Raw genomic sequence first — 17,155 nt, 5'->3', positions numbered from 1 at the left:
CTAGGCCAAAACAAACTGCCAGTTTGTGAGGAGGATTTTCAGCCCTCTGATCACAGAGACGACAGATGTGGCCGGGTTAAACTTTAACGTGTTTGCGTCGCCTTTCTTGCATTTGTCCCTGAAGACGTAGATGCAGCCATTACAGCTGGCCACCTTCCACAGTGACGGGACGCAGCTCCACACCTCAGGGAAGCGCAGGCGGGTGAAGCTCTCCATCAGAGGGTTGTAGCACACGAGAGAGTCTCCCTCCGCTACGATGAAGATCACGTCCATGTGAACGGCGGCATGCATGCAGCCGGCGAACGGCAGCATGTACGGTTTGAGCTGGCATTTCTGGGAAGTGGTGTCAAAGCACTGGATCAGCCGAGATGGCTTGGTGAAAAAATCCATGTCATTTTCCTCACCGCCGAGGAGGTAGATGGTACCTCCCAGATTAACACCAGCAGCGCCGGAGACGCCTGTGTCCAGCTGGCTGGTCTCTGTCCACATGTTGTCTTTCACTGTGTAATAGATGACGGCATTGGACAGCGTGTCCTGCAACGTCTTTCCTCCCAGGGAGTAGATGGCATCCTCCGCAGAGACAGAAACCATGGTGTGGTGGAGGCGGTCTCTCGGCAGAGGGGCGCAGCGCTCCCAGTCCATGGTGTGCATATTGCACTTCCACATGCGTCGAGGAATAGACCCCCCGACCACATACAGATCGCCTCCATGTTTACAGGCTGCAGTGATCTGATGGCATAAACTGTTCTGGCCGCTCACACTTATTGCATCGTCTTCATCACAGTGAAGTGACACAGCCAGGGAATGAGTCCGTGCCTCCTCTTTTCCAATCAGGTAAATGTGGACATTCTCACCAATTTCCTGTACACAAACGAGGAACGTCAGACACCACGTGTATAAATACATGCAGAAAGAAAATAATTCACTTCAAAAGCTTTTCTTTTTGTATTTAGTTTATAGATTACAACCTTGAGATTTTCTTGGAGGATGCAAGAAAACTCCTCTCTTTCCACCTTATTTTGGTTTATCCATGATTCAATGGCCACTGTTGGATTCTGGGAGCTTGGAACGCCATCTGAATGCATGCAAACACAAGGCAAGGTGGAGCCGCATGAATATACATCTGATATATTTGTTTGCCATTTATATCTTTGTTGAAGATTTGATAGTGTAGTGCAGGAAAATTCAGTTAAAACTGTAAAGTGTCCAGTAAGTCAATGAGGTCTGAGGTTCTAAATCCTGAAAATTATATAAAATTAATAAATAAATAAAAATCAGAAACATTTTTAAAAATGCATTTCAATTCATGTTTTAATATTGTAGAATAATTCAACAATTTTTTTTAAAAATAAATGTATTTTTTGGCTGGCAGTAATGTTTAATGTTAAAAAAGGAGAAGGTACCTTTGATGATGTCCAAGAGCAGACAAAGAGGAAGGTTAAGAAATTCTTCAGTCTGATGAAGCTGGGTCAGGTGGATTTTAGCACAATGCTTGGCTGCAGTATACAATTCCTGGTCACTGTGTCGATCTGCAAGCCACATCACCTAAGCAAAATATATAATCAGAAATATACAATTATGACTAAGTAACATATACCTTCAGTCTTTTGAGTTAGAGTGACTCACCTGTAAGCAGTTCTTGACCTCTACAGTCCGTGAGAGAAAGCGGGAGCATTCCTCAAACAGTGCCGTCAGCTGGTACATGTCTGCCATCTCGTACGTGTCCTGCAGCTCCTCCACTCTTAGTTTAATTGTGCCATGATAGATGTAGTCAATCAGCAACTGAAAGACGGCGGCACTAACATCCTTCAGCTCAATCGAGCGGTTGTGGGACTCTTTGAGGTTGGAGGTGAACATAGAGCGGAAAAAACTGCTCTGCGCTGAGAGGACCAACCGGTGTAGTTGAAACTCTCTGCCATCCACAGTGATAGTGACATCAGCGAAGAGGCCATCCTCCAGACACAAATCCATGATGCTCTTCACCACTCGGCTGGCGTGGGAGCGGTCGGTGAAGGTGTATCCCAAGAAGTAGTTATCCTCTCCCACAGAGCTTCCGACACCGAAGCCTCCCTCCTCACTGGACTCCATCTTCACTGCCTGCACGTCAACGTCAACAAACACAGACAGCATCTGTTTACACCCGTAGTTCAAATTAAGAGAGAATAATACAAAAGCCCTGTCTGTGTTTAGGTTATATTGTTCAGATGCTGTTGAAACGTTTCGAAAGAATGCTGTTCGTTGGAAAAAAAAATTGTTTGAAAAGTACCTTTGATTATCAGCCAATGATTTCTAACATACACCAGATAAACGTTGTGGGTAGTATTAGCTAAATTTAGCAAATTTAGTATTACTATATGGTTTTGAAAACTATCCACTGAAATGTTTTTGGGGATCATCTAGATATCGGTGCGTTAATTGCTGAATTTAAAAATGCAATACATATGACAACACAAACGGCAGATTCACTTCACAGCAAAAACACGCGTGCAAAATATGTAACAGGCTAAGCTAGCTATGTTATGTTTAGGGTTACTATAAACTAGCTTTAGCACCAGCAGCAGCTAGCTAGCTGGCCAGTACGTGAAAATCCAGCCATGCTACTGTGAGTGCAGGTTTAAGTTAACGAGAAAGCTGCAAAAAACAAATTAGCCACTTCAAAAGAAAGAAATAATTGAGTATTTTACCAATACTTCCACTACTTTATTATTCAGGAGGAACCGAACTCTTCACCGGATGTAAATAAACCTTTTCTCTAGTCAATGTGAGACGACTCTGCTGTGTGAACTGGCGCTACTGCCACCATGCGGTGGAGTTGGATTACTACGGGTGTAACAACTGCAGAGTGACTCCTGTGCAATTCATGACAAAAAACAAAGTCAAACAGAATTTACGACACATTTCACGAACTCCACGCTTTTCGAGTGTTTTAGTTTATTAACAAGTAACCAGATTGTAAAGTGTTCTTGCAATTTAATGTACTCAGAGCCTAGGCAGCTTGGCCCATGATGTGCTGACTGAGTGTCAGAACTGTGTCTCTGCAGAAAATAATTGATTATAATTGTCAAAACCCCAACAAGAACAAACATAATTCTGTAAATATACAGATATATAAATTGCCAGTTATTCAATGACAAAATATCCTACAAACTCTTTTTCAAATGCTCTGTATACACATCATCACGTCTAGTTTACTATTTCAATAACCTTTCTTTATATTTTTCTGCCTCTTTGAGCTTCAAGTTCTGTTCACTACCACTACTGCATGCTGAGGATAAGAACCAGGCATTGAATTAAAAATCATTGCAGCCAACTGGCTTTTGATCTCTTTTTCCAAGGTGGAAAAATGATTGGTATTCAGGCCGAGCTGCATCTGCACTCCCAAAACTATACGCGAGGTAGAGCAGAGGTAAGACGGACGTGGTGTATGATCCGTCGCTAAACAATCAAGAGAAGAGCAAAAATGAAACAAGTCAAAATTTTCTTTCAAGTTATTTTCGTGCTTTTAATTGGCCAAGCATTAAAAGGTAAGTAGAACCAGATCTTTTTAACTGGCTGTGTGATGTGTACATGTTTACATTATTGAAGATGCTGCATGCACTGTTCAATGTGCTGCTATTTATTTAGATGTTGCTGCAGGCAAACATCCAATTCCTCAGAACATCGGCACGTCAGGATTTAATGCAAACCTGATGTTTGAGGTACCTTTTCCATTTTTATTTTCGAGTTGCCATGTTTGGTTCAGATTAACTGATGCCCCCCCCCCCCCCCCAAAATTCTGTGAGCAGATCTTGCTTTATGGGTTGGAAATGGACGAGGACAACAACATTGTCCTGCTTGACAGAGAGCTGGCCTCAATGAGGTCAGGACGAGCTTTTCTGTCTCAGATCAACGACAACATCCCCAGAAGTATAATCTCCATGGCGCAGATGGTGACCATGCTGAAGGGTGAGAGCAGGCGGCCGCTGACTCAGGATCAGTATGAGAGACTCATCTTGGCCACGGTGTACTCTGCCCACCAGGCCCAACATCAGGAACAAGAGGAACAAGAGGCCTGGGGTGGAGTGCTCCTCCAACTGGCCAACATCACAGTCCAGGACCTACGTGGAAGCTTTTTATTTAGTTATGCCTGATTAACACCCTGCCATTCTGCAGGAGCTGACTGCGCTTGCAATAAAAAGGCTGTTAGATGGATTTGGGGGAGTGTTTTTGTTTTTAAACATAGGATTTAATAAATATTAAATAAAGCAAGCAATTTTTAGAGCACTGTAGGTTTCTGCATAGGCTACGTATATACCATCGACATATTTATTAAGGTGAAGCTGTAGCATTAAGGAAATAAGATTTATTACAAATGTATTTATAAAATGTGTAACATTCGCAACGTTTTTGTGAAACTTTTACAAACATATTAGATTAGATTAAAACAAAACCTACCATCGCACACAACACAATTACAAATATGGACTACAACTACTTACTACGGACTTCAAAGTGAAGACGGAAGCACGTGATCATTGATGTGACATCTTATTGGTTGCTGTCGGCTCGTATTGCGGAATGCGGACGGAGGGAAAGTTCAAAATTATCGCAGAAGGAGCTGCTGTTGTGCTTCGAGAAACAGCGAAACACAATGATCAGGCAACCGTAAGTACAGTTTGGTATTCTAACACTATTTGTAATATATATATTTTAAGTGTCGTGTTATAGTTTAGATTAGTTATTCGTCCACGGAATCCAAACCGGCGCGGATAATTTAGCTTCGGGTTTCAGCGTTAGCTAAGGGCTAATAAACTAGCGGGTTGTAAATATAAATAACGAAACGCCACACGCACAATGTATTGCTTTTCAGGAAGGGTAGAACGCCCCGCAGGCTTCCTCCCAAAAAACCTTCCAGCAACCAAAAAGATCCGGTCGGGGTGAGTGCCTGACATTCGATTACACTGAATACCGAAAGCTAGCATTCGGTGCGCTCGGATCGCAACGGGACGTGTGTTGTTGTAACGTTGAACGTGTGACAGATTTGATCATTCTGCAAATACTCAGTTGTATGTTGTACTTGTATTTGTTCAGGTGTACTGTCGCGTCCGGCCCCTGGGCGCAGAAGACGAGGAATGCTGCATCGAGGTGATCAGCAGCTCCACCCTCCAGCTGCATTCACCCGAAGGCTTCAAAACAAACCGCAATGGCGAGTTCAAAGAGGTAAACTGCAGTAATACTTCTCTCTGGTGGGATGTAGCGTTTTCTGGTATTGCAAAAAAAAATTATATGATCAAAGGGTTTCTACTAAAAAGCATTGACAGCGCGGCCAAAACTTTAGAATACAGCATAGATAATGGATTTAATTGTTTACTTAAATACTTATTAAAAAAAAAAACCCCACAACCTATCCACAGCATTACTCTAGATGTTCCTCAGTTATTATTATTTGTAGTTAGTCCCATAAACCAAATCCTGAAGATAAATACTTTAGATCAGATTTGCATCAATCTATGAACTGCACTGTTTGCTTAATGGCCCATGTTTTATATTAAGGAATATCTGTTGATAGAAATTGACTATAATTATGTAAAGATGAGTGTATAATCATTGCATTTTCATTAATCCTTCAGGGGATATTCAGATGTCGCAGTAGCAGCAGTAAACCGAAACTGTTAAAATGGTCTAGCTCAGATTATCAGATGGTATTTCCTGTTTTTTAGCAGCCACCTTAGCAGAGCGTTAGGCAAGGAATGGTCAGCTGGCTGCACTCCACTCTTGGTGGCGGGAGGCCAGGAAAGGCTGTACTTCTGTGGAAAGTCGAGGTGTGGCAGTGGTTGAGGGACATTTCTCGGGTGACTCACTACAGAAACATTCCGGACGGTATCTGAGAGGAAAATATCCCAACCATGAAGTGATGGGATGCATTCACCCGTATGTCTTTCCTCTAGGTCATAATTTATGGTCTGGAGCAGCGTCTGCTAAATTCTTTACAGTACTAGCTTTTCTAAACACGATATAGCTGTCTTGATAAGGTAACTCCGGAGCTTGTCATATTCATGCCATACTGAATATTCAGCACAGAAATGTCATTCAGTGATTTGTCTGTCAGGATAGATGTGACACCTTTTCAAATCAATATACTAACAGACAATTTTTGTTTATTGATTTGCTGATGGTAAACTACAGCATCACCAGCTCAGCGTTTGTCTTAAATAGGATCTCACTTTCCTGCTTTCCCTTCTCAGACACAGTATTCCTTCAAAAAAGTATTTGGAGTTTCCGTATCACAGTTGGAGCTGTTTGAGCACGTGGCCAAGCCTCTTGTTGACGACCTCATTCACGGAAAAAATGGTACGAGCGCCGGCGAAGCTTCAGAAAGAATTGTCTATTTAATCATGCTTAATCAGAAACCGTTTAGAGATGACCTGATTTGACGTCAACAGGATTGATCCTTTACATTCTGGTTTCTGCAGGTCTGCTCTTCACGTATGGAGTCACGGGGAGTGGGAAGACGTTCACGATGACCGGATCTCCAGGCCAGGGTGGACTTCTACCTCGCTGCCTTGACATGATCTTCAGCAGTATCGGACACTGCCAGGCCAAGAGATATGTAAGCAAATCATTAAGAGTTGCGCTTCATAATACTTTGAAATATTTACACCTGTTTATTGTATCAAACTTCATTTTTCCAGGTTTTCAAGACTGACGATAAAAATGGTCTGGAGGTCCAGAGTGAAGTTGATGCTCTGTTGGAGCGCCAACGGCGAGAAAACAACTTGCCTGCTCCTAAAACAACTTCCTCCAGGTGGGCGAGTTGTGTGAAGTCCTGGTCCTCTGCACCAGTGTCACCGATGCATAACGTGAAAGTCGCCACCTTGATTTCAGACAAAAGCCTGATCCGGATATTTCTGACATGATTAAGCCAGAGGAGGCTTACAAGGCAGACGGTGTGGATGAGGACAGCAGCTACAGCGTCTTCGTTTCTTATATTGAAATCTACAACAACTACATCTACGATCTCTTGGAGGAAACTCAAGAGGATGTAATCAAACCAAAGTGAGTTCACAAAACCGACGCCTGTTTTCAGATGCGTAAATGTGCATTTAAAGACATTTCTATCTATATCGAATGGCCAGAAAGGATCTCTGGAAGGCATCTGTCTTTTCTCTTTACCAGGTGGAATGGTGGCGGGACACCTATTCGCCAGAACACTGAGTTCATGTATGTGACCAGTGAATACTCGCTTATCGGAGCCTTGACCTGATCAATGTTTTTCCACCTCAAACAAAGAAAATATGTTGCTTTGATTGTAAATGGAAACTTGTCAATAGTGGAGACATGTCCAGTCTAGCAAAAACATAAAACTATAATCAAATTTCTTGGCAGAAATAAACAAATAAATAAAAATAATAATTCAGATGCAAATGACTAAATCAACATATTTCTGCCAATCTAATCAGGAAACTGCTTTAACTCGGCAGAGTTAGCTGTAACAAGCGCGGAATACTCGGGATCCATCTTTCAATGTAGAAAAACATCAGAAAGAACTTATGTTGTCATTGTTAAATGCAATTATTGTTGGTTGCATATCCAAAGGGGAAAAGTTAGGCTGGTTATTTCCTTTAAACTGTCATCTGAGACAAATCCCTCTCACCGATTGAGCCTAATTCAACTTGTGACCATGGAATGGATAAATTACAGACTGTAAAAGTCCGCGACGGCAAAGATCACGAGTTCAGTGCTGAGTACTTACCTGAAAGCTGAGCTCCATCTGGAATGTCTCCAGTGCTGATGAATTTCCTCAGTCCTAAACTATAATTCAAATGACCCCCGCTTCTGTTTGTAGCCTCTGTTCCGGCAAAGCTCCTGTATGGCTTTCATCCTCTGTCTGCTTCTCTGGATGGCTTTTTAATTATCGCTTCGGTTTGGCTTATTCTCCATGGCTGGAATCAAACATTAGTAAACTCCCCATGATCCCAACACCTCCGTGAATAACACCTATCCTTTCTCCATGTAGGCCGCCTCAGTCTAAAATCCTCAGAGAGGATCAGAATCACAACATGTACGTGTCCGGTTGTATGGAAGTCGAGGTCAAATCTGGCGAGGAGGCGTTTCAAGTATTCTGGAGGGGTACGTTTTTTGTAAGGGCTAGATTTAGAAACCAGATACGGTAGTCACATTTCCGGAAGATATAAAAGTGGGAAAGTACTGCTGGCTCTGGGTCTACTGACGTTTTCAAGTATAACTTCACTAAACAAAAACTGACTGGCAACTTTTGTCTTTTCCCAGGTCAAAAGAGGAGGAAGGTTGCAAACACCTGTCTGAACAGAGAGTCCAGTCGCTCCCACAGCGTCTTCATCATCAAACTGGCTCAGGCTCCTCTTGATGCCGACGGCGACAACGTCCTCCAGGTCTGTTGGCATGAAAGCAAAATGTCTGATCCCAGATCTGTAGAAGAATCCTCACAAGCACCGGTGTAGACATTCTGGAATTTTTCTGACCTTGCGTCTTAGGATAAAAGCCAAATGGCCGTTAGCCAGCTCTGCCTGGTGGACTTGGCTGGAAGCGAGCGCACGGGTAGGACGGGGGCGGAAGGCACCCGCATACGAGAAGCAGGTCTGATACTTAAAATTCTAAATTTGAACTCATTTGTTCTTAAAATTCATGCAATGCTAAACAAAATTCTTATTTTGTAGGTAACATCAATCAGTCTTTGCTGAATCTGCGAATATGTATCGAAATACTGCGAGAGAACCAGATGTGTGGCACCAACCGGGTATGAGTGAGTGAAGCGGATCGTCGCATTCACTGATGAACCGTGGAGTTAATCAGAGTCTCGTCCTGCAGATGGTTCCCTACAGAGACTCCAAAGTAACTCATCTCTTCAAGAACTACTTTGACGGAGAAGGCAAAGTCAAAATGGTCATTTGTGTCAACCCCAAAGCCGACGACTACGAGGAAACCCTGGTGTGCTCAAACTCCCTGCTTTACTTCTCTTTGAATGAACCGAGATTGAAATCTTCGCTCCCTGATTGACTCGCGGTGCATTTTTGCCCAGCTCGTGATGCGGTTTGCAGAAATGACCCAGGAGGTGGAAGTGGCCCGACCGGTCGATCGGCCCATCTGTGGCTTTGCGCCAGGCCGTCGCCATAGAAACCAGGCCTTTCAAGAGGAGCTCTCTCGCCAACTCATTGAGCGTGGCGGTCCATCAGACAGAGGTGAGTAATGGTTATTATAATCAGACTTTTTTTTTTGTGTCAATTATAACTCCTAACTTAAACCTATTTAAATTTGTAACTTTAAGCAATAAGCACGAATTATGCATTTTTTTAAATTAAAGGTTGGATAATTGGTTGTGCCTTTTTTAAGTTGGGTTCTAATTCTGCCTTTGAGAGCTGGCAAGAGTTTGGTGTCGTGTCCTTTGTGGAATATTTTGTTTTGATGTTGAGCTGTTTTCTTTGTTTCCATAGACATAGCCTCTGGTATAAACCACCTACTGCACGACCTCCCGCCTCTACCCTCCTGTGAGCTGACCGACCCTCACGATGACGTCACCCTGCCCAGGATGATCGAAGCTCTGCAGAACAGATACAAGATCAGGCTGCAGAAGATTGAAGAATACAACAAAGCAGGTAGCCCGGCACTTCCTAGCTCCGCCCAGGCCTCTGTGGGCTTTCTTCTCGTGACTCGTGTGTTTCTCTGCCTTCATTTGATTTCAGCCAGAATGATGAAATCCATGCTTCAGGCAGTGGACGCCGACCGTGTTGCCAGAAACGATTTTACTCGAGAACAAAACTGCAAACTGGTCGAGAAAGACAAAATCATCCAGAGAAGCAAGGTGGAGATCGAACGCTTGGAGAAAATAACAAAGACTCAAGAACAGAAGGTGAGAAGCAAAGTCAGTCAAACCTCCTGGAAATCACTGGTGAGTAGATGTGTTCGCGCTGTTATTTAAATGGCCCACTTGTTCGGGTTCTAGATTGACATCCTGCAGAAAACCACTAAAATCTACGAGGAAGACAAACGTTCAATGCAGCAGGAGCTGGAAACCAGGGATCAGAGGCTACACAAGGAGCTGTCTGACAAGAGGCGCATGGAGCAGCGCATGCATGGTGTGGTCACAGACACCCAGCACAAGTGGCAGAAGGAATGTGTGAGTAGCTCCTCTTGTATCACCGGATGAATCGGCTGTGATGTGCTCTGACGTCGTGCTCCTTGCTGTACAGGACAGGCGCGTTAATGAAAAGCAGCAGGAGATGCAAAACAAGCTCTGGGTGAAAGATGAAAAGCTGAAGCAGCTTAAGGCCATTGTGACGGAGAGCAAGACTCCAGGGCGCCCCGATCCGCCCCCGCGCCAGACGCGGCCTCGGAGGCCGATCAGAGACGAAGGCATCCCTACAATAAGATCGGCCTCGCCGTCACCACTTCCTGTATGTCGTGCGGATTGATGCGTGTGTCACTCGCTGCTAGTTGAAACAGAATAGCATCTCTTTAAACCGCTGTGCTCTCTCCTGGCTGGATTAGCGTCACTAATCCAACAAAATGGCAGTCGAAACCTTCACTTTCAAAGTTTCACCCATGTGAGATACATTTACTCCCTCAACACATGACATCATAAGACGTTTTCTTTGAATTGACTCATTTTTGCAGCTCCAGAAAGAATGTTTCCTGCACTCCTGTTATGAAACGCCACAAGGTTATTTGCTGCTGTTCTCGGCCGTCCTGCTGCAGCATTTAAATCCCAGAAACTACTACATGCGTCTAATACATGCATGTGAAAGTATATTCTGCATCCTCAGCGCCCCGTTGATTCTATGCATGTCTCTCCAGGGTGAGACGATCACTGGTAAAGGTGTCGTGTGAACAACAATGAAAGTGTTCAGGCTTTGAAATGATTTGTCCCTCCACTATCTGGGGGATTTTTCAATATGCTTTTCCTCATATTTAGGTTTCTACATTTGAATATATTCCCTAATATTTTTCAGTTTCATGAAAGGAATCTTTGTCAGATTAGATGTTTTCCTTTTCTAGAGGTTTACGCAGTTTTTTCTCCTCCTTTAACCGCCGCCACCGCTCTGCAGACGGAGACGCCCGTGAGGCCGCTGCACCGCCGCTCCCGCTCTACGGGTGGGGAGAAGTGGGTGGACCACAAGCCCTCCTCCAGCATGGATTTGGGTACAGTTTTACAGCCCGTCATCCCCAACGCCATCCAGGTGTCTTCACCCACCGAGAAGACCCTCTCAAAGTGTGACCGATACGTGTTGACGCACCAGGAGCTCGCCTCTGATGGCGAGATAAAGACCAAACTCATTAAGGTGATTATTATTTCCGTGTGTGTGTGTGTGTGTGTGTGTGTGTGTGGGGTATCCAACAACATCACGTGCAGTTGACCAAAGCTGCTCCGGCCGATGTTTCACTTACTGTTCCGGAATGCCTCACACGGTCACACGGATCAAAGGAAAATCGACCAATCTTAATTTGTAAGCGGGATATTTAACTGGTCAAAATGCCTGCTGTTAAAAACTAAAGACTGCAGGTTAAACCCGTCAGACAGCTGAAGCAGAGCAGTCGTCGCTTACTGGTCTTACTTTGTACGCTCCATCTTACCCATTGGGTAAAAGGTGGTTTAATACAATCTTCTCTTTTTGGATGAACTTTGAGTATCCTTCCCTCATGCTTGTTGTTGATATTTCAGGGCGATGTGATAAGAACCAGAGGAGGAGGGCAGGCTGTCCAGTTTACCGACATCGAGACGCTAAAGCAGGGGCTCACCTCCCTGCCAAGGTAGCAGCCAGTTATTAGCCGTAGATGGGCCAGAGATTTAGGAGGAAGTTTTAACATTTGTCGATTTGCATTTGTTCCCGAAGCCTCAAAAGAAAATCATCAGAGGGCAAACCTGCCAACGGTGATCAATCTGATGGAGCTTGGACCGATGTGGAGACGAGGGTAGGACGATGAATTGATTAGTCTCCAGTCATTTTCACCGATCTAAAATATATTTCATTGCTGTGTCTTTGAAATGTGATTTCTGAGCCAACAGAAGTTACCGGTATACAATTGACAGTTAATAAATCACATGGACAAAAATACAATTACTTATTAAAATGCTCGCTTTAATTTAGCACTAAATAGAATACGATTACTACTCAGTTAAACAATACATACATTTTATTGCTCGACGGTTTCATTCGGGTAAAGTAGGGATGTACGCTTTATCATAAGTATAGGAAACAAAATATTTGACAAAGGACGGCAAATGTTTCTAATCATGGTGTTGCTGTTAATCATATTTTACAGATGATCCCAATATGGTTTCCAACTTTCTCTTTTGTTCCCAGTGCTCTGTGGCTGCAGAGATGAGGGCCGGATCAAACATGGGTCCTGGATACGGGCGTCATGGGATCACAAAGTAAATCTCTTAACTGTTTCCTATTCACATCAGAGAAATAATTTCCTCTGCAGTGTCTGATTATCTCCGTTCCCTTTCACAGGCGCAGAAAACCCTAAACCCCGCCGCCTGCTGCACCACGGAGCTCATCGTTCTGTCCTCACCTGAATGTCATACAATACTCTAAACTTTTTTTATATTGAGATCTAGTGCTAATATTTAAACACTTTTCATGCTCTTATATGTGCATGTATTACCAAAGCCATTTTGTAAAATATAAAAAAAACTTTGAAGGAGGGGTGGGGGGGTTTTTTTTTTGTGGCCTTGCTGCTGAAGAGTCTGCACATTTGTGTGTAATCATATATTCACACGTTACTTGGCGCACAGTGAGACATGACAAAGCTATTGTTTTTTTTTATCCACTACATTTTGTTTGTTGATTGGTCAATTGATTGTTCTGTTTTCCTTGATCTCTGAACAATTCGGGGTTTTTTTACATCTCAGTTCCGAATGAAATTTCTTCCTGCCCCTGATCAGCTGACCTCTCCTGTCTTCACTCTACACCCAGGAATTAAATTCTTTCGCATTAACTGTGTCTTGTTTTTGTAAACAATGCAACATTCTGTTGTCAGCACCTTTCCTCCAGCTCTGGCTTCTAACTGCAGGTTAATCTCTGGCCATTAGGTGGCAGCACAGGAGAGCAGTAAATTGATGTTGCTAGTGACTTGGCTGATTTGCAGCAACAGGAGAGACACAGCTTGTGTCCCCCCAACTTGTGCTATTCAATAAGCATGTTAATATAATACCAGATATTAACTATAGAAGCTGATTCTGGAATCGTTTCCAGGCTTCCTTTTTAATAAAGGTTGAGAGATTCAAAGTGGAAGTTTATCTGGGGAACATATTTGTCTTGTCTTGACATTGAATTCTTGTGTTCCTGCTTCATTCAGTTGAACAATATATTTTTTTATATAGATCAGTTTTAATTAGCTTGAAATGAAAGGTTGTGAAGTAGTACAGTTTATCATTTTTTAGAAATGAGACAAAGCAGATATCAGTTATATAGATAGAATAAAGCTCCACACACCCAAATATTGCAACCTTGGACATTTGTTCGATGTCTTGTGGAAACAAACTCAACTGCAGAGGTTTATTAAATTACTGGTTAATATTTAAAAACACAAAATTTACCAAACAAATCCAGGTGAAATAACTAACAAAAGAATATTTTTGGAGCTATTGTATTGATTGATAACAGTGCATATAAATTTAAATACGAATTATATATTAAAAAAAAGTAGTTTAGAAAAGGGAATATAGATTGGCCTAAAAATGAAAGTGCTTCAAAGCTATATTTTTTTTATCAATGTGAGTAAATACACGACTACTTTTGGGAAAGGTTTTTGTGTTTGGGCTAACAAGGAGGAGCAGGCTGTAAATTACTGACCAAGTTGTCTGCTGTACAGTATTTCAAACCACCGTACCACAATGCCAGTGTTGAGTTTTCCTGTCTGTCATGAACTGAGCATAAGCAGCGCTCATACAGGCTTTGAGTAGACAGTTGAAATCCCATCTGCCACCGGTCTGGCTGCGTTTCAATTGGAAAGCACTGGAGAGTGAATAACATGAAGCCTCTTGGAGAGGGTCAAGAGCGAAGAGCAACCAGTGGCCATTAAATTCCCTCCTATGAGATACAGAGTGCTTTGCTTTTTGACCAGGCTCTGTTTGACGTGCCGCACCGCACCATTATCCTCGGCTCCTCACTGCACACACTTCACACCCAAGAGGTGTGATCGTCAGCCTCTGGTTGAGCCCTGATCAACATTAGCAGGCCTTAAAGAGACGTTAATAGGCACCACAATCAGCATCCAGCTAATATGAAGTCTCAAAGCAACACCGTTCATCCAACTGTACGAGAGGAATACATCATTATTTGCCTTTGGTGGTGTGTTTGTTGCCTCGCATTATTAAACTCGAGTGGATTCTGACGTTCTCCTTGAATGCACACAGTCAATTAGACAGTCTCGGATTTTAAAAGCGCAGGCCTGATTGCAGTGTTTTATTGACTATTTGCTTGAACGGCTTTGATAAAGAGGTTTTAAGTTGTTCTTTGTCAGGATGAAATCATTTCGCACCAACCGATGAAAGCTAGACGCGGTTTAACAGCTCAAGATGGTATCGTCCACTGTTGCACCAGGAGGGCTGGTAGATTTTCTATTTCTTTTTGACCTTTTCTCCAACCGTATCATATTTGATACATATGTCCTTTCAGTATTTTGAGACTTCTATTTCAGAAGTCTGATGCCCCTCCCCCCCTCTGATGGTTCTGAATCGCCGGATTAACTTGGCTGTTTTTTTTATATACATCTCAAATGTATTAAGACAAGACACTATAGAAAATTAATAGCGGCAAGTTGGTATTTAAACTCTCTGTATGTCAGAAGGGGGGGGGGGGGGAGTCACTAGAGACATCTCTGAAAATAATTTAACTGACCTTATTGATGAGGCTCAAAGCAGTCCGAGGTGAAACAGGGGCAGCCTGAAGGACTGACAGGATGGACCAGAATCATCGGCATGACAGTGAAAACAAGAAGCCATCCGTCCATCCATCCGATGGATCCTTGCGACCATGTGTCTGGTTTGGAAAGAAAATGGACCGTTAAATCGAGAGCTTTGTTTTATAGACCGGGTTCCTGCGGCTGCTGGACATCAACCAAAGCTACTGAATAGTCAGAGTCAGAAAGCTTTTCACATTACTGACAGTCATCTGATCATTAATATAAAATGGATTACAGGCCGCTTTATTAAAAGTAGTTATTTTGTTTTAGTAAATTGACCTATTGACCCCTAGGTCCGTGACCTCTTTCTGCTTATGCGATTAAGACGCTGTCCTGAATCAGGCAGTGAAAAGCGGGCACAAGTTCAAATAGGCGTGATGAAAGTGCAACCCGATCCCGTGGCACTCTAGGCTGCACCGGGGCATACGAAGAGGAATGATGGCGGCTTCAGTTGCTTCCAAAGCTGAAACTGAACGATGTGATGTGAAAGGCATGCCGGAACAAGTACCTCAGCCACAGCGGTCCTTAAAGCAGCATCCATTACAAGGTCTTCTTCCTCCTATTCGTGGTGAGGGTAGCGATCCCTGGCACTGAAAGTCAATTTACTGGGGAAGCACGTAAATACTGCAGGAGGGGAGCGCCGTGCAGATCGAGGTCTGGTCTGTGCACCACGTCTCCACATGTCAAGGTTGTGGCTGTCTGTCAGTTTACTGTGTCGGGGGGTGAGAGATATGCGAATCCAGATGACGGCCAGTCAATTGTCATTCAGACGATCTCTCAGCCTCTTGGGAGTCATCTGGCTTTGATTTTTCTCCTTCACTGCTTGTTTAGCTCACTCCTCTGCCTTAATGCATACTAAAAGGCAAGGCGGCGCAGTGAGGCGATGCGTTCAGTGTCGATGAAAGGTAAAAGCTCCCACGCGCTCTTTTCTTCACATTTGCAGAGATTTCTGGTGGGAAAATGGCGTTTTTTCGGTTGTCCTGGAGCACTTTAGACGAGAAATTCTCCGACCCTTGAACACACTCATTCAGAACACCTCGTCCAATCAGCTGCCTCCACCGCCTCCTGCGTTGCGTTTCGCTGCTCTCACCTCGTGCACGTTGATGACCTTTTCCCAAAAAAGGAAACTCGAACAGAAGTTGGGCCCGTCACTGTGCGTTTTATTTCCCGTGGTCCGCGGTGAATGAGGAATCCATTTGTCTCTGTGCTTTCTGTGGCTACACATCATCACTGAAAGAGTTGACCTCTGACAAATACAATTCAAGACTGCAAATATTGGAAGTCATTGTTGTGCAAGGCTCATTATAGCTAGCAGAACTGGGCTGAGTACTGTTTTTCCGCTCCGTCGTTGCTCTTGGCAGCCGACTAAGTGCTTGCAGCTGCCAGTTGAGTATATTCTCTTTGCCCAATATATGTGGCTTGGCTGCACTTTCAGCTGGCTGTGTCCTCTCTGTGATGACAGTATGCCATGACACATTTTCATTGACTCACGTTTATCGTAACCACAATCCATCCCTCCTTAAAAATCCTTAAAAAATTTTAACAATTGGTTGATCTCATTTAGTTAACGCGGTGAAGTAACCGGGCTTTGCGTGCAGTCGGCTAATTATTTTAGCAGCGCTCCAAGCAGTGTGCTGATGAAATGAGAGGAGAGGAGATGCCAGGAATAATTGTACGGACGGCGGCACAACTCAGGATGATGTATGATGATTAAGTGCTGTTTTATTTGGATGTGGTGGAGATGATCACATGAAATCCCCCGGCTGCAGTGCCTGAACTACCAAGAACAGTGTTAAAGTGTTAAAACTTTTTTTTTTATGTTTAATTAACTGTCTAAACCGATACCTGTGTGTTCTTGTTTGGTGCTGAGAACGGAATTTCAAAGCCTTTGTCCTGCCAATTGCTTTCATGAAAATTCTTCACGCTGTTGCTTATCTGTGAGAAATCATAGTTGGCACTTGGCAGCAGGTGAAGTATCTGCAGAAAGCATATACACGCACACACACACACCCACGCAAAAGCTGACACAAAAGTGTCTTTGAATGCACGCCTCAGCCTTAGCCTGTGACACAGAACCTTGCACATTAAGGAGTTGCTATTTAATTCATTAGATAAGGTTGAGTTGCAGCGTTAATGCATCTGAATAAAGCAGCATGTCTTATCACACATGACCAGATTACCGCAGATTACGGCTTCCACGTTCACAGATGAGATGAAACACAGACGGCTG

The 17,155-nt window shown here is 43.5% G+C and overlaps 3 protein-coding genes across 3 annotated transcripts; 2 read left to right on the top strand and 1 right to left on the bottom strand.

The window, feature by feature from the left end:
• On the bottom strand, positions 1-2,088 carry kbtbd4 (kelch repeat and BTB (POZ) domain containing 4). The gene is made up of 4 exons (XM_068759241.1): positions 1,627-2,088; positions 1,404-1,545; positions 969-1,075; positions 1-861 (listed from the first exon to the last, which is right to left on the bottom strand). The coding sequence occupies exons 1-4, from the start codon at positions 2,086-2,088 to the stop codon at positions 1-3; spliced, it is 1,572 nt and encodes a 523-aa protein (XP_068615342.1).
• Positions 2,089-3,460: 1,372 nt separating this feature from the next.
• LOC137916131 (protein FAM180A-like) lies at positions 3,461-4,130 on the top strand. Its single transcript, XM_068759235.1, has 3 exons — positions 3,461-3,524; positions 3,625-3,698; positions 3,786-4,130. Exons 1-3 carry the CDS (start codon positions 3,461-3,463, stop codon positions 4,128-4,130), a joined length of 483 nt encoding a protein of 160 aa, XP_068615336.1.
• Positions 4,131-4,630: 500 nt separating this feature from the next.
• LOC137916126 (kinesin-like protein KIF23) lies at positions 4,631-12,486 on the top strand. Its single transcript, XM_068759229.1, has 23 exons — positions 4,631-4,644; positions 4,850-4,916; positions 5,071-5,199; positions 6,225-6,330; positions 6,453-6,589; positions 6,672-6,784; positions 6,865-7,035; positions 7,156-7,200; positions 7,997-8,109; positions 8,269-8,390; positions 8,493-8,595; positions 8,676-8,755; positions 8,827-8,946; positions 9,038-9,197; positions 9,450-9,611; positions 9,699-9,865; positions 9,959-10,132; positions 10,206-10,409; positions 11,061-11,294; positions 11,675-11,763; positions 11,847-11,925; positions 12,318-12,388; positions 12,471-12,486. Exons 1-23 carry the CDS (start codon positions 4,631-4,633, stop codon positions 12,484-12,486), a joined length of 2,676 nt encoding a protein of 891 aa, XP_068615330.1.
• The last annotated feature ends 4,669 nt before the right edge of the window (positions 12,487-17,155 follow it).

Source organism: Brachionichthys hirsutus, unplaced genomic scaffold (genome assembly GCF_040956055.1).
Source record: "Brachionichthys hirsutus isolate HB-005 unplaced genomic scaffold, CSIRO-AGI_Bhir_v1 contig_941, whole genome shotgun sequence".
In the NCBI taxonomy this organism is placed as follows: Eukaryota; Metazoa; Chordata; class Actinopteri; order Lophiiformes; family Brachionichthyidae; genus Brachionichthys; species Brachionichthys hirsutus.
Note: the sequence above shows the minus strand (reverse complement) of the source record. Positions and strands in the feature narration are given on the sequence as shown.

Coding starts and splice junctions, on each gene's coding strand:
- kbtbd4 (XM_068759241.1), bottom strand. CDS start 2,088: ATGGAGTCCAGTGAGGAGGGAGGCTTCGGTGTCGGAAGCTCTGTGGGA. Junction 1,546..1,626: donor AGGTCAAGAACTGCTTACAG/GTGAGTCACTCT, acceptor TATTTTGCTTAG/GTGATGTGGCTTGCAGATCG. Junction 1,076..1,403: donor GCTCTTGGACATCATCAAAG/GTACCTTCTCCT, acceptor GCATGCATTCAG/ATGGCGTTCCAAGCTCCCAG.
- LOC137916131 (XM_068759235.1), top strand. CDS start 3,461: ATGAAACAAGTCAAAATTTTCTTTCAAGTTATTTTCGTGCTTTTAATT. Junction 3,525..3,624: donor AATTGGCCAAGCATTAAAAG/GTAAGTAGAACC, acceptor CTATTTATTTAG/ATGTTGCTGCAGGCAAACAT. Junction 3,699..3,785: donor ATGCAAACCTGATGTTTGAG/GTACCTTTTCCA, acceptor TTCTGTGAGCAG/ATCTTGCTTTATGGGTTGGA.
- LOC137916126 (XM_068759229.1), top strand. Junction 5,200..6,224: donor GCAATGGCGAGTTCAAAGAG/GTAAACTGCAGT, acceptor TTCCCTTCTCAG/ACACAGTATTCCTTCAAAAA. Junction 11,764..11,846: donor GGGCTCACCTCCCTGCCAAG/GTAGCAGCCAGT, acceptor TTGTTCCCGAAG/CCTCAAAAGAAAATCATCAG.